Raw genomic sequence first — 13,834 nt, forward strand, 5'->3', positions numbered from 1 at the left:
CTTGTCAAGAAACTTTAAAGAAGTGCAAAAAACTTCATCCTAAAATAAGCTCCCTGTAGTCAGTCAATACTTTACACACTATCAGCTAATGGCTAGGAAAATTCTTATGCATAAGGGATGGTAGAGTGTACTAAAAATACTCTGTGCTATAGATCAGCACACAATGCCATCTATACAGATAATTTTGCTTATTTATCCAACCTCTACAATACCTATGAAAGCTGATTATTCAGATTGATTTGTTAGTTATTTTCTATTCTTTCTATTTCATTGGACTTTTTTTTGTTGCCATCTACAGATTTCGCATTGCCAATTATTTTATGCCTGTGCCATGTTTCTCAGTGGTGCATATTAAGCATGAAAAACAAAGAACTAATCCCCAGAAACTGGAACACCTCAAGATGTGCAGCACTCACATAAGCTTAAACACCAAGAAACCTTGTGCCATGAGCACAGGAAGCTGTATTTTTGTAGCCTTACCAGTACCCACTGACAGCACTATGATTTCTTCTGCTGGTAAATGGGCACACAGATCAGAACATGCCTCCTATCTCTGTTTTTCTCAATCCTCTCTCCAAACTGAGAGCGCACAGGACTACAGGAAAATCCTGAAATCTCCTCTCACAGGATGAGAGATTTAGAATGGCTGCAGCATTAATCTATTGATAGTTTATGGTACAAAAAATAGTGGAGTTGGTAGGAAGCAGAGGCATGTGTAGACTACACATCATAAGACTATTCTGGTTACAGTTAAGTTTTCTCATTGACCATCAACAAGCCTTTTCAAATCCTTGCTGTTTCTAAAGGGTGCCACATGCATTCACGATTTCCTGAGGAGGGGAAGAGCCTTGGAGGAGGCTCTCATGCTGCCATGTCCAGTTTGTGGAAACACAAATCCCTTGCTCAGAGGCAGACCAGAACCACAACTACACCCCCTGCCTTCACCTTCCAAAAACCATCAGCTTCCTCCAGCTGCTGAATTAGAAAGATATCCTTTGAGGAGTGCTACAGACTGATCCTCAGCTCAAGCAGAATCTACAAGGATTTTCACAGAGCCATGGCAAGGGCCCAAGCTTCTCACAACATACCTAGTCACTTCTCCAGCCTTTAGTCTGGAGTCTAAGGTCTTCTCTCAGGTATTCCTGGGGAACATTGATAGGTGACTCAGATTATCAGTGAGACTACATCCCTGCACAAACTTCTCAATGATGCCAGTTGCCACTGGGACATAATCCCCAAGAAAATACATCAGGAATAGTTTCAAGGACTTTCCAGCTTCTCTGTACCAGTCAGCACTAAAATAACCAACTTTCTGAAATATCAGGTTGTTTTTTCTAACAGGCTCTCAAACCTTCAATATGTGCAACAGGTTGATGATAGTTGTCAATATAATGCCCTCATTTTCCAGAAATGCTTTTATTCTGTGAAATTCTGTGTCAATTTTGCTGAGACTTAAGTTGGGCTATGGAAATTTAGTTTGCTTCATAAAGCAGTATTTTCGTACTGAAGTATTCCAGGTACATACTGTAGTTTATTAACGAGCAGCTGTGTGCTGACACAGGCAAAGGCAGCTCTGCTGGTTTAGCTAAAGAAAAAGCTGCCTAACCCCTGCCTGCAGTCTCTGCATCCTTCTCCCTCCTCCAGGCATGCCAAATGGGGCAAGTTCTCCCATGTTCATAGGAGAAAGAAATCAGGCAATCCCCTTTGCCTGCTGAATCATAAACCTATTAGCTGTACCAGGATGACTGTTTGCCCTCTTAAAGATGCTTCTTCTGCCATCAGCCAGTCCTGCCATTAAAGTGTACAATTATGCTCAAATCCTGCTGTTAAAACATAACAAAGAAGTTGATATTTTGCATGTGTAAGTTCTTAATTTCCTTTGAAAAATCAGGTCAGAAAATTAAAACCAAAACATCCAAACACAAACAATCCACATTCCTGGGACTGCATGACTGAACAAAAGAAAACAAGGGCATTGCAAATTTATAGCTGTCTGTACAGCTTTCAGTCTTTCTTGCTCATGTGTTCTTATACAGTCATTAAATATGCAATCAAAACTTTTATCTCCCCCATATTTTGACTTATTTAGGGTACAGAATAAACATCTGAAGGAATAAAATTAGGTCTGCTCAAACAACTGTAAATTTAACATTGCTTATTTTTAATGTCAAATTAAACATTGAAATTTTTCAGAATGCAACAATAGCTGCTATATCCTAGCTTTTTTTCTTAAGCACACTCATATTTTTTTCCTTTCCTTTTTTAAAACTGTTGCTACCCAAATAAAATTATCACTTCTGTGACTGAATTATTTAGAAAGACAGGCAACTATACAATGATACGATGTAATCCTGTGGATAAATACATGAATTCTCATCTTAAAACTGCTTAATTTATAGTTGCCATTATTTCTACTGGGAAGGTATTTCAGAAACTCACTCCTCTGATAGCTACACAAAACCATTTCCAATCTGCAACCTACATTTATCCACAGTGAGCTTAAAAATGTTACTCCTGTTACAACTGTGTTCTTTTGTATCTTAAAATAACTATTTCTCTTCAGTGTTTACCCCTTGAGATGGCAATAAATTTGTCCCTTTCTTTGGAATTATTTTTCTAGCCTGAGCAGGCCAATCTCTCATATTTTCCCCATTGTAAGATAAAAGCTCTGTCACTCTATTCATTCTGTTGGTCCTTCTCTGCATTTGTTCTGCTTGAAATTCAGATTTATACAGAGTATTCAGGATGACAAATTACACGTGTCTTCTAAGGCAGTCTTAATATTATCTAATCTCTGCTGAAAATTCTTCATCTGATACAGACCAGGACATTTTTCAAATCCCACTTCAGACAAAGAGCTCCTGACTTTTTCTGGCAAACTTCTTCTGATAGTCCAGTTCTCAAGATGTCTGATTATTATTCTGAGACTCTTCCATTTTAATTATGTATTACAACTATATGGCCACCCTAAGCATACTCAGTACACTTCAAGCATCAAGGTCGCTATAAAATAATCCTGGTCCAAAAGACTGACCTTGAGAAGCTTCCAGCCCAGCAATGAAGTCTGATGCTTCCTCCTCACTAGTCAGGCCTTTGTTCTCCTCACAGTCTGCACAGTACTCTTAATCCTCTCTTGTTTAATTGTACTTAGAATGCGCTATTACTAAAACCAGTAAAAAGTCTATTTACAATTTTTTCCCTCTACTTAACTGTAAGAACAGTATATATGAAAGTAAAAACTTCCCTATATATCTGTGAGGACAAGAGCTCACACAAATTCCTTCCTCACCATACCCATATAAACCATCTTAGCTGACTGATCCAAAACTGAGGACAAACATGCATAAAGGAACCATAAACCCTGGGTTTGTATTTACTCACCATGATGTAGAGCAGAAGTAAATACACAGATGTTAAAGATTCATACTGGTATAAAACCAGTGTGTGTTAGACAAGGTCCATAACAAATCCTAACAATAATTACAACAGTTGCTGTATTCCAGCTATTGAAACAATTAGATTAACAATAGGTCTTACTTGTCCTGTCATATGACTCATGACATGTATGTGCAATTTCAGCTCCGAGCTGCAAATAATGTCCAGCTTTATCATCTCTGGAACCATCTGCTCCAAGGGCAAACATTCCACCTGCAAAACAGGTCAAATGGCCCATCTTTCTTTCAAGATGCCCGTTCTTCCACTCCCCAATGAAGGTCAGTCCTCCGTTGGACTTTCTGATGAGATGTTTTTCTATGGCCTAGAAAGAGATTAAGAGAACTTTCAAATGCTGTTTCACATGCAAGTTTTACTAATCAACATTCCTTTATCAAGCAAAGTCTGGCTTTCAAAACAAAAATAATTTTCTTTTTTTCAAATTCACTTCTGAGCACTACAGGAACAGCCAGCTATAAGAATATAATTTCAAAGCACAAAAAAATTACCGTAACTGCTAAAAATGCTAATGACATCTAACAGGAAAATCACAACCCAGACAACACTGTACTTTTACTTGAGAATTCAACACTTATTTTATGGCTCAAGCAGTACTTGTCTAACTGTTAACTCTGGGAATTACCTATTTGTTGCTCCGTGCACTCTGTGAGTACCCATCCATGTTGGAAACTTTTGGTCAGCAACATACGCAAACCTGTACCCTCAGTCAGTCTTTAATAGGAAGCGACAGGAATGCTCCAGCCACCTTCCAGCTTCTCCATAGCAGCTTTCTGATTGCACATTCTCAAATGATGGGTGTTAGAGCAGCTGTTCACAAAAAAACCCTTTATTTTATATGTGAGGCAACTGCTGCTTTCTTTTTGCATCAATATATGTATTTGTACCAATATATGTTGTTGCTTGTGACTTAAAAAATGGTATCCTTCTCTTAGAAGAGCAGCTGACTTAACTTCCCAAAGTTTGCAAACTAGATGGAACATTTGCTTAAGCCTCTTTCAGAGAGGATCACAATTCCCACCAACCTACTGCAGTATTTACTATGTCTAGCATTAAACAGTGAGATAGTAATGAAAGAGAAGTGCTGGTCTGCACTCCTGTTGGGTTAATTCCTTCACTAATACCACTGATAGATCTGAGGTTTGTGCTCATGGCAGGATCCAGAGAGAAGGCAGAAATAACTGACAGAGCAGAAACCAGTAAGTCTCTGACAGCTGCCAGGGTGGTTGTCTAACCATCATGCAAATTGGCACTGACGACTGCCTTCTGCTGCTGAGGAGCCTGATGTGGTTCACTATACAAGCCTCATTTGGTCTGAAAGTACTGGTGTGGGAAGTATTGGATCTGCTGAAAACTGCCACTGGAAAGGATATCAAGATCTGGAGCATTAATTCTGTTGATTCCATTATTCTAGACTGTGACAAAACAGGACGTTTTTCGACCATATGGTACATAAAAGTTGAGCCCTTTTTGAAGGAAAGCCACTTTAATTGTGAAGAGCAGGAAGGCACTAAAGCCTATGGATTATTTATTTCCTAGAGGAAAGCATTTTTTTCCAAATGCTAAGTGACATTTCCTTTTGAATTGTATCTTGCCATAATTTCATAACTGTTGAGGAGTAAATGGTTGAATTGCTGTGGTTAGTGCCAGGATAGCCAACAAAGGCCAGATTTATATACTTCTCCATGAGCTACACTTCTACTCCAGATTTGCTTTCATGGCTTGACTGAAGAGCATGTTCTAGGTACAACATGCTCCCCTTCTGAGCAGAAAACACATCTTTTGATTGTCTTGGAAATAACTGCCTGATGGAAGGGGTAGTTTTTGAAATCTGAAAATCAAGTACTGTCAGCTACTTAATAACTAGGTTAGGTTCTGAGAGTCACAAAGGAAGCATCTCAAGAATATAAATGCAACTCTCTCAAAATACTTTATCGTTCAACAACCCACTGCCTCCCAACTGTGGAAAAATGACGACTGATATTTACAGTAATTAACAAGGGACAGCTGGGCATTGCTGGGAGAACTGCCCAGGGGATAAGAAAAGTTTGTGCAGGTTGGGATAGGTGTGGCATTTGTATCCTGGGCTGGATGGCCGAGGCCACAGAGCACTCCAACAGGAACTGCAAAGCAATGACATCCAGCTGGACTACAAGGAGTATACACATAGCAGAGTGGACGTGTATACCCCAACTCCCAAAGAGAAGACTTAGTTCACATCAACTAAGAGATTTAACTAATGAAGGAGCTTCCTTAGTCTGTGAAAGGCCTGAACAACAGGGGTGGTTGAGGTCACTTGGTTTGTTCAGCCTAGAGAAGAGACTGAGGGGAGACCTCATTGCAGCCTTCAACATCCTCACGGGAGGCAGTAGAGGGAAAGGCACCAATCTCTTCACTCTTGAGTGACAGTAGCCATGGGAACAGCCTGAAGTTGTGTCAGGGGAGGTTTAGCTTGGATAGCAACAAAAGATTCTTTACGCAAAGAGTGGTTGGGCACTGGAACAGGCTCCCCAGGGCAGTGGTCACAGCACCCAGCCTGACAGAATTCAGGAAGTGTTTTAACACTCTCAGGCACATGGTGTGACTTTTGGGGTGTTCTCTGCAGGGCCAGGAACTGGACTCAATGGTTCCTGAGGGTCCCTTGCTATTCAAGATACTCTTGTGATTCTATGCAAAACCTGAATGTTCCTGAAGTTCATGTGCTTTTCATGATTACAAAAAATAGCATTTTCTGAGCCGTCTTGCAGCAGTACTTGCTACGTTGTGACAGTCAAGCACACGGCTGAATCCTTCTTTTAGCTACCTAATGCTGCGCAGTAAGAAAGAGTGAGGATCAAATTTATGAGCCTAACAGATTAGGCTGCTCAAGGCAGCAGATCAAAAAGAAGCTACCTGTCCTCCAGCTGATGTGAGAAGGAAAAAAAGGCACTTGAAACCAGACTAGCTGGAAGGCCCACATGATGATGTTGAAGGCAAAGTTAAGAGGCCCATCCTCAATTTTTATCACCACAAAAAATTCCCAACAGGTATCACAATTTCAGCTTTTATCACAGCTGTGAGTTTCCATACTAGGACATGGCAAAGAAGTGCCCTTTACAGCGGAACACTGCACCCATGTTATATACAGAGAGGTTATGGATATACAACTTGTTTGTATTCATGTTAGGAAGTATGTGGGGACCTGGATAAGACTTCGTATACCATGGATTGGAACCCATGATGTCTGAAGGACAGATGCTGCATTTTTCTTCCCCGTGATAACTCCAAGGAATGAGATATCACTGTTTACTGCAAGACTTAGGAGTGAGGTTACGTTGTTCATCTTCCACTCACACTGCTGTAATAAGATAAGGGAGCGAAGCGTGGCTGGACAGAGACATTCTTTTAGACTGGTGGGTGCTGAGAACACTTCCAGCTCTGCTGTGAGTGGGAGGAATGCGTGCTACACCTTTCCCCTGCTGCTTGCACAAATGATGCAAAGAGCTTCTGCTCCACATTTTGAAAAACAAAGAATAAGAAGGGTTAGCTATGGAGGAAGACCTATATTATAGGCAAGAACAAAAGAATGGTAAGGGAATGGCCTCTTAAAAAATTTAAATAAAAATTCGAATTGCAGTTATGCAAAGCAAATCCTACTTAATGACTCTTTGCCTATGTCTTTCAACATCAAGTAGGACCTGGGAGAGACACAAATCCTGAAACAGAGTATGTTCCACAGCACATAAATCAGTACAGCTCATGCAGACTCAAATGTACAGGGGGGGTTAGCTGAGAAAAAGCAGAAGGAACCCTCTGATACTGGGACTGAAGGACATAGCATACATGAAGCAGGAGCAGCTTGGCTTTTCCTCCCTCCTATCCACAGAGTGTTTCCACCTGGTTCCAAATTTCCCTTGTTCCTGTCTCCATTCAGAGATGTGCCCATATAAAATGTTTGCAAGATGGTTTACAGTGAACAGGATGAACAGGAGAGTTTATTTCCTCTAATTTTGAAGTGTTCACAGTTTAAGAATCAGAGTAAAATATTTCAAGAGTAACCAGAATGGAAGCTAAATATCAACTGCTAAACATCTTAAAATCTACAGGACCCCATAAACTGTATTTTAACCTATTAAAAATACACAAGTAATGTTATGATCTAGTAATATAGATTTTAACAAACCCTGGAAAGCTAAGGAAGTTCAAAAAACTGGGAAACATCCAATGCTTTATCAGTAGTTTAAAAAGTTAATAAAACAATTATATAAAATGAATGATGTCGTTTCAAAAATAAATGTTTGATTGATATGTGTATGTTGACACTAGAAACATTAGAGATTTCAAGAATTTCTTGGCATTTTACAAAATATTAGCCCTAAACAAATTCAAGGCAGCACATATGAAATGGATTAAAAGCTGGCTTGCTAGAACACTTCAAAGAAAAACAAATTGTGAAAAAATAAAAAAAAAATCCTTATCCCATGAAGATTCTGCATAGATACTTTATTCAACATCAGGCAGTATTTCTAACAATGATCTCCAAGAAAAATGCTAGAAAAAATATTGGAGTTGACACAAAAATTGATGTAACTATAGATAATGATAAAGAAAAAGTCAGTTCTGTAAAATCACTGAGAGCAGGTGACAAAACGGGTTTTGCCTGAACAGTGTGTGGCAATAGAGATAAGTGTAAGGTCAAACACTGAGGAATCGGGAATGTAAATCACAGTGGGAGGAAAGCAGTAAATCGACAAGATTATAACCAGCTTCAGAATAAAGCAACTGGAAAGTGGATGATGGTATGAGGCAAAGGTTAAGAGTACAAGCAGAGCTTCTGGCTGGATGAAGAGGATAAAACCAAGAAGGAATCAGTTAGAAGAAGAATCACATTAGAAGAACCATTACATTGCTGTCTCCATACTGAAGATACTGGAAAATACATAGAAAAAAGCTTAAGAAATAATTCAAAATCTGTTTTATCTTGTGAGACCAAAAAAAAAAAAATTTCTTTTTCCTTCAGGAGAGAATGTCTATTGTACATTTGATAGTAACCAACTATATGGTGCAGATAACCCTTTAAAACAATGTAGAGAAGGAAAAAGTCAAAGCAGCTGGAAGTCAAATGTAATCATAAATTCAGGTCAGGAATAAGACATATCACAGCTTCAAAGCAATTTTGTACTAGAGCTTTTGCTATATATCTTGTAAAATGTGAATTTTGAGAATTCCAAGAATAGGTGTTTTGCTTTAAAAGACCGACCACGCTAAAACTAAGCTGTAAAAACTTATGTTGAAAGCAACATGGCATGCACAGAGCCTGGAACACATCAGGCACCAACCACACACCAGCACTGGGAGAAGACTACACCGTCCCTGCTGCTGTTGGTACCACAGCTCACGTTACTCAAACCAGCTCAGTTATTCTTTATGTGTCTAAATGGTAGCAGAGAAATGGTGGCACAGTGGGCACCACTATAAGAGGCTGCTGAGAGAAGATGGGGAAACTGAGAAAGTAAGAGTTGGGCAGCAAAAAGCTCAGAGCCGCCACAGAAAGGCCCCCATCCCCCAAATCCCACTGAACCATACTGCCTGGTTCAGTGGTTGAACCATCCTGCTTGGGCAACCACTTCTTGGTCTGTGACAGGGAGCAAGACCATAGCACAAAAGAACCATAGAATCAGGAAGAGATATGAACTGCATTTTACAAGGTAAATACAGAATATAACATGTAAATGCCCTAGAAAATAATGCAAAGAATAAAACAATTTGAGACTTCAGGTCCTAGAATGATGAATTCTCAACAATGGAAAAAAGTGACTTGGTTGTTCTGCACACATCTCAAGGTCGCTGGATCTCCTTCTAATAAATTAGAGCTTGGGCTTTTACATTGTACCATTTGGGAGAAGCTGATTATTTTTAGCACAATAATCTGCATCACATGTATTCCACAATAATACTTTCTAAACTACTCAGAGTGAAAGCTAGTATTATTCATCACTTGATTTCTTAAAACTTACATAATCCAAACAAGTCCTGTGGTTGGTGGTGCTTTTTCTGCCTAGGTTTCTTTTTTAAAAATTTAATTTAATTTCCTTAAAATCATTAAAGATGGTTCCACTGTATTGGAAAACTCAATGAATTATAATCACCTCAATTGCATCGTCGTACATTTTCCTTGCCTCCGTGTCCATCTTGTCTGACATAAGCCAGGCTTTCAATAAATATTCATAAAAACTGTCTCCCAGCCCGCCCACGGATGTGTGATCTGTAGAAGGGAAAGAGGGAAGAAAACAAAACAAAAAAAAAAGGTTGAAGTTGTTATGTAATAGCACCTTAGATTTATTCAAAACATAAACGTATGTTTTTCAGGTCTACTGCTGTAGAATTATAAACATGTTTTAGCCTGTTTAGAAAGCTGCACTGCACTCTTTCCCCTCCAAACTTACATCACAGGCAGAAAACCTTCTGTACGTGTTCCCTATTCGCCATTCTGCAGAGGCTATCCCTCACATCAAAAATGTATTTTAATCTCTGTTTTTACTTCATTCCAAAGAACCTAATTGTTTTACTGCTAAGGTTTGGGGGTTTTAGTTTTTGGTTTTTTAAGGTATATGCGAAAAAAGCATGTGGGAAACCTCCTAAGATCTCTGTATTGAGGATGTAACCAGGTCATGTGGCTGGCTACAACTGTCATCCATGAACTACACAGAATCCAATCTTTCCAGCAGATTTTTATTTCTTACAGGGTAGTTACTCAACAGACTAATGAATTCCCTAAACTAAATGCTCTTATTGAAATTCTTTTAGTCCAAAGGGAAGCAAGCTGCCTTTGCAGTGTAGAACACAAGCCCTGCTCTGCTCCACTGTGCCTGAGCAGCTATGCAGAGCTGTGCCATGTGCCACAGAGTAAGATTGCTTCACTATTAGAATCCACCAGCACATAAACTGAACCTCCTAACACACAGATTTCTTTTTTTGTCCCCTTTTTTTAATTTTATTTTTTTCCCTTGCAGAGGTTGCCTTTCACAAATAGTGTCACTGCTGTTCTGTGCTGACAGCCCACTTGAGAACTATCTACGTTTCTCTTTGGCAGAACTATCATACTTCCCCACAAAAAGCCTACTGGTGGTCTGGCAGCCTTGCAGCTTCTGCTCCAACCAGGGTAAGCACTCACTCAGTACACCCTTCATTCAAAAAGCAGCACTCTGTGAGATTTAATAAGTGACTCCAACCAGAATACACATAACCTTCTCTTTCCTAATGTTACAGCTCTCAAAACAGCAGCACCAGAACAGTCTTAGACTCGTGAAGCTGGGCAAGGGAAATGTTTAACACCAACATTGTCACAATGCCAGAAATTTACTGCCCTAAGCATGGCTGGTTGAGTCATACAAGTACCCTTTCACTGGGTGAAGGAAAGATACGACACTTCCTTTTACAAAATACCTCAAAAAGTGGTATTATTCACAGTTTTTCTGGGATAAAGGTGCCAAAGAGAGGTTGAGCTCTCCTTCTGTTCTTTTTTCCTCCAAGTACCACCCTACCACAGCATGTCTGCTTGCCTCTGAAGATGTGAGTAGGAGGTTAGAGCTGGTAGATGCTGCTATCCTAACTCTTCTAGCTGCCTCTTGGCTCATCTGCTACTTAAAAATGGATTTCTAAACAAAGGAAGGAGCAAGTAGAGAGCCTGTAGCTTTCCCATTTAGTTTCAAGTTGTGAATTTGAAGCAAATTACTTCATGCCCTTCTCTTATACCTCAGAATCTCCTTGACTGCCTTTTCACACCCACTTACTCAGTGATTATGAGTTTTCATAAGCTTTCTCACCCTGAGCTGTAAGAGGACATTCAGGTCATGAGTCACTTTCTTACACAAACACAAGAAATTACTCCTTTGATTTACAATGACATTCTTAAGTAGACGTAAGAAACAAGGGTCTGTGGTTTTTAGGGAAAAAATAAAAAAAAAAAAACCACAAACTATCCCAAGACTTCAAAGCTACAACTCATGCCAGCACTGCTCAGGGACTGACTTCACAAGAGACAGTTTAAAACTGCTTCTGTTAAACTGCTGCCTTGTCCCCAGCTGAGCTCTGCCATTTGAGTGAGGGATGATCCTCAGCCAGATTTCCTTGACAGATGCACTCAGGTTGTTGAACCCTCAGCAACATTCTTGTAGTAGCTCCAGCTAGGACTGGGACAGGAAAGAGCAGGAAGATGAGCGGAAAAGGTTCATTTCCTAAACAGAGAAATCCACATTCCAGGTGTCTTTCAAAAGTCAATTATCAGCAACATGTCCCATTTCATGACCACTTCTCCAGGCAGTCATTTGAGAACTGTCCTTCTCTTCTGTCAGCAGCTCTTCTCCTTCACTTTGCTTGTCATCTTAGCCAAGAGTATAGCGAACACAGCCACCAGAAGCACTGAGGGACACAGAACTCAGAGCCATCCCCTAGACAGCCTTTTTTGCACCTTCTTCGTGCAGAGAACAGGGCTGCTCAAGCCTCTCGGATTCAGATTCTCCTCCCATTCAGAAGTAGACAAGCACATGGTAAGAAACTAAGGCCTTTCAAGGGCCTTCCAATTCCCAGCAGCAGCATTTTCCTTGCTCCTTTTATGCATACCTCACTCCAGCTCTGACCAGCCCAGAGTTTTCAAGGCTCCTCTCTCATTCAGCAGTGGGCTACTCCACTCCCCAGCTGATGCCTTTCACAGCTGGACCAGAGGGAAGACCTGTCAAAAAAGGCAAACGGATCCTGTTCCTTCTCTTCAGCAGCAGGAGAAGGACATATGAAATATTTCTGGTGGGAACACACGATAGTAGTTCAGGGGAGCTGGCCACATCAAGATGCAGCTGCCTTTATGTCCTGTCCCCTCCCCATCCACAAAAAGCCAAATGGGGATGGAAGTGAAAAGGAGGCCAATGCAGCAGCTGAACTGAGTTTAAACACAGTGAATTTTCCAGCTTCTGCAGCTGCATTAACTGCACCCTGGTAAGGTCTTCTTCAGCTTTTCTGCTAGGGTCTGCTAAAGCAGAATTTGCTGCATTTTATAAGAACTGTAAGTAGAAATTACTTAAAACACAGCTTGTGACAGATTGTGGGTCTTTGACAATTTGCTCTCACCTAGAGCAGAAATGCTAAAGAAATATTTTCCAAGACTCCTTAGCAAATATATAACTGGTGAAAAATGTAGAACTGGGTCATCACATATCATCCTCTCCTAAAAGCAAACCTCCCTATCCAAACTTATCAGAAGGTCCACGGTGGTTATCACTTTTTCCTGCTCTTTGAGCTATAGCTCAGATGGATTCAAAGATTTAAGTCAGCTCAACTCAGAATGTTTTGCTCAGAAAAATGTTTTCCACATAAAATTTACTGACGTTTTCACACTGGCCCTAACCTTCCATGTCAATCCAGAGTACTAAAAAGGAATAACTTGTGATTTGAATAACTGAGCTTACAATAGCATCTTGATACTGGGTACTCCTCAGTAAACAACTGAGAAGATAAGCATTAAGTACAAGCATTTTGAACATTTTGAAATGGATTCATTCTTTCACACATTTGATCTACAAGAATCATTTAATTAGCTCTTTGTCATGTAAAGGTTTTTATTTTGAAGAGCTGTTTTACAGTGAAATCCTGGAGTAGAATTCATTCCAAATTAAGACAAATATAGCAAAAAGAACAGAAATATGATAGCACAACAAATGTGGCTGAAGCCACATGTTCTGTTCAGTGTATATATTTTTGGAACATTCATTCCTTCAAATCAAGACAAATTTGGGTAATTTCTTCATTCTGCATTTTTTCAAATGTAGGCCCAGATGACTGGGCAAACATAAAAGGATTCCAGTCAAGAATTGCTTTGGAATTCTTTTCAAACTGAAAGACACTAACTGCAGTTGGAAAGAATACCTTCAACTTTTGCAATTACAAGAAACCCTGTATTTTTTTCTGGTTTGTCACACTTGAAAGCATATTGTGTGCAAACCTGTGCAGTTAGTCTGTTTGTAAGGATTCTTCTTCCCAAAAAGAGACAAATAAAACCTTAATAGAAAGACAATGATATTTCAAGTTCATAGCAACATTTTTGCTCAGCTAATACAAAGGATCTTCATCCTTTTAAATACTGGCATTTTTCTTCTTAATAAACAGCACTCAAGTGTAAACAAAAACCCCTCAATGAACAACATACCAATCGATCTCAGAGCAATACTTTAATGAGTTTTTAATGTACTGATAAAATATCTGTACTTGGTAACATATTGTGTCTCAGCTAATACACTGAAAACGCGATCTGCCTCTTTCCCTCACACTGAGAGGGGGACCTTCTTTTAAAACCTCACACCATCATTATCTAATATTCCAAAGATAGTTTCATTCCAAATGATCTTATTGGTAT

The 13,834-nt window shown here is 39.7% G+C and overlaps 1 protein-coding gene across 1 annotated transcript in view; it reads right to left on the reverse strand.

The window, feature by feature from the left end:
* MAN1A2 (mannosidase alpha class 1A member 2) overlaps nucleotides 1-13,834 on the reverse strand; it is a 134,578-nt gene that overhangs the window by 17,761 nt on the left and 102,983 nt on the right. The window contains exons 9-10 of the mRNA XM_041463775.1: nucleotides 9,579-9,694; nucleotides 3,538-3,757 (exon numbers count right to left, since the gene is read on the reverse strand). Of these exons, the coding sequence (XP_041319709.1) occupies nucleotides 3,538-3,757; nucleotides 9,579-9,694 (336 nt within the window). The remainder of the gene's footprint in view (nucleotides 1-3,537; nucleotides 3,758-9,578; nucleotides 9,695-13,834) is intronic.

Source organism: Pyrgilauda ruficollis, unplaced genomic scaffold, assembly GCF_017590135.1.
Source record: "Pyrgilauda ruficollis isolate IOZ18807 unplaced genomic scaffold, ASM1759013v1 scaffold17, whole genome shotgun sequence".
Classification (NCBI taxonomy): domain Eukaryota; kingdom Metazoa; phylum Chordata; class Aves; order Passeriformes; family Passeridae; genus Pyrgilauda; species Pyrgilauda ruficollis.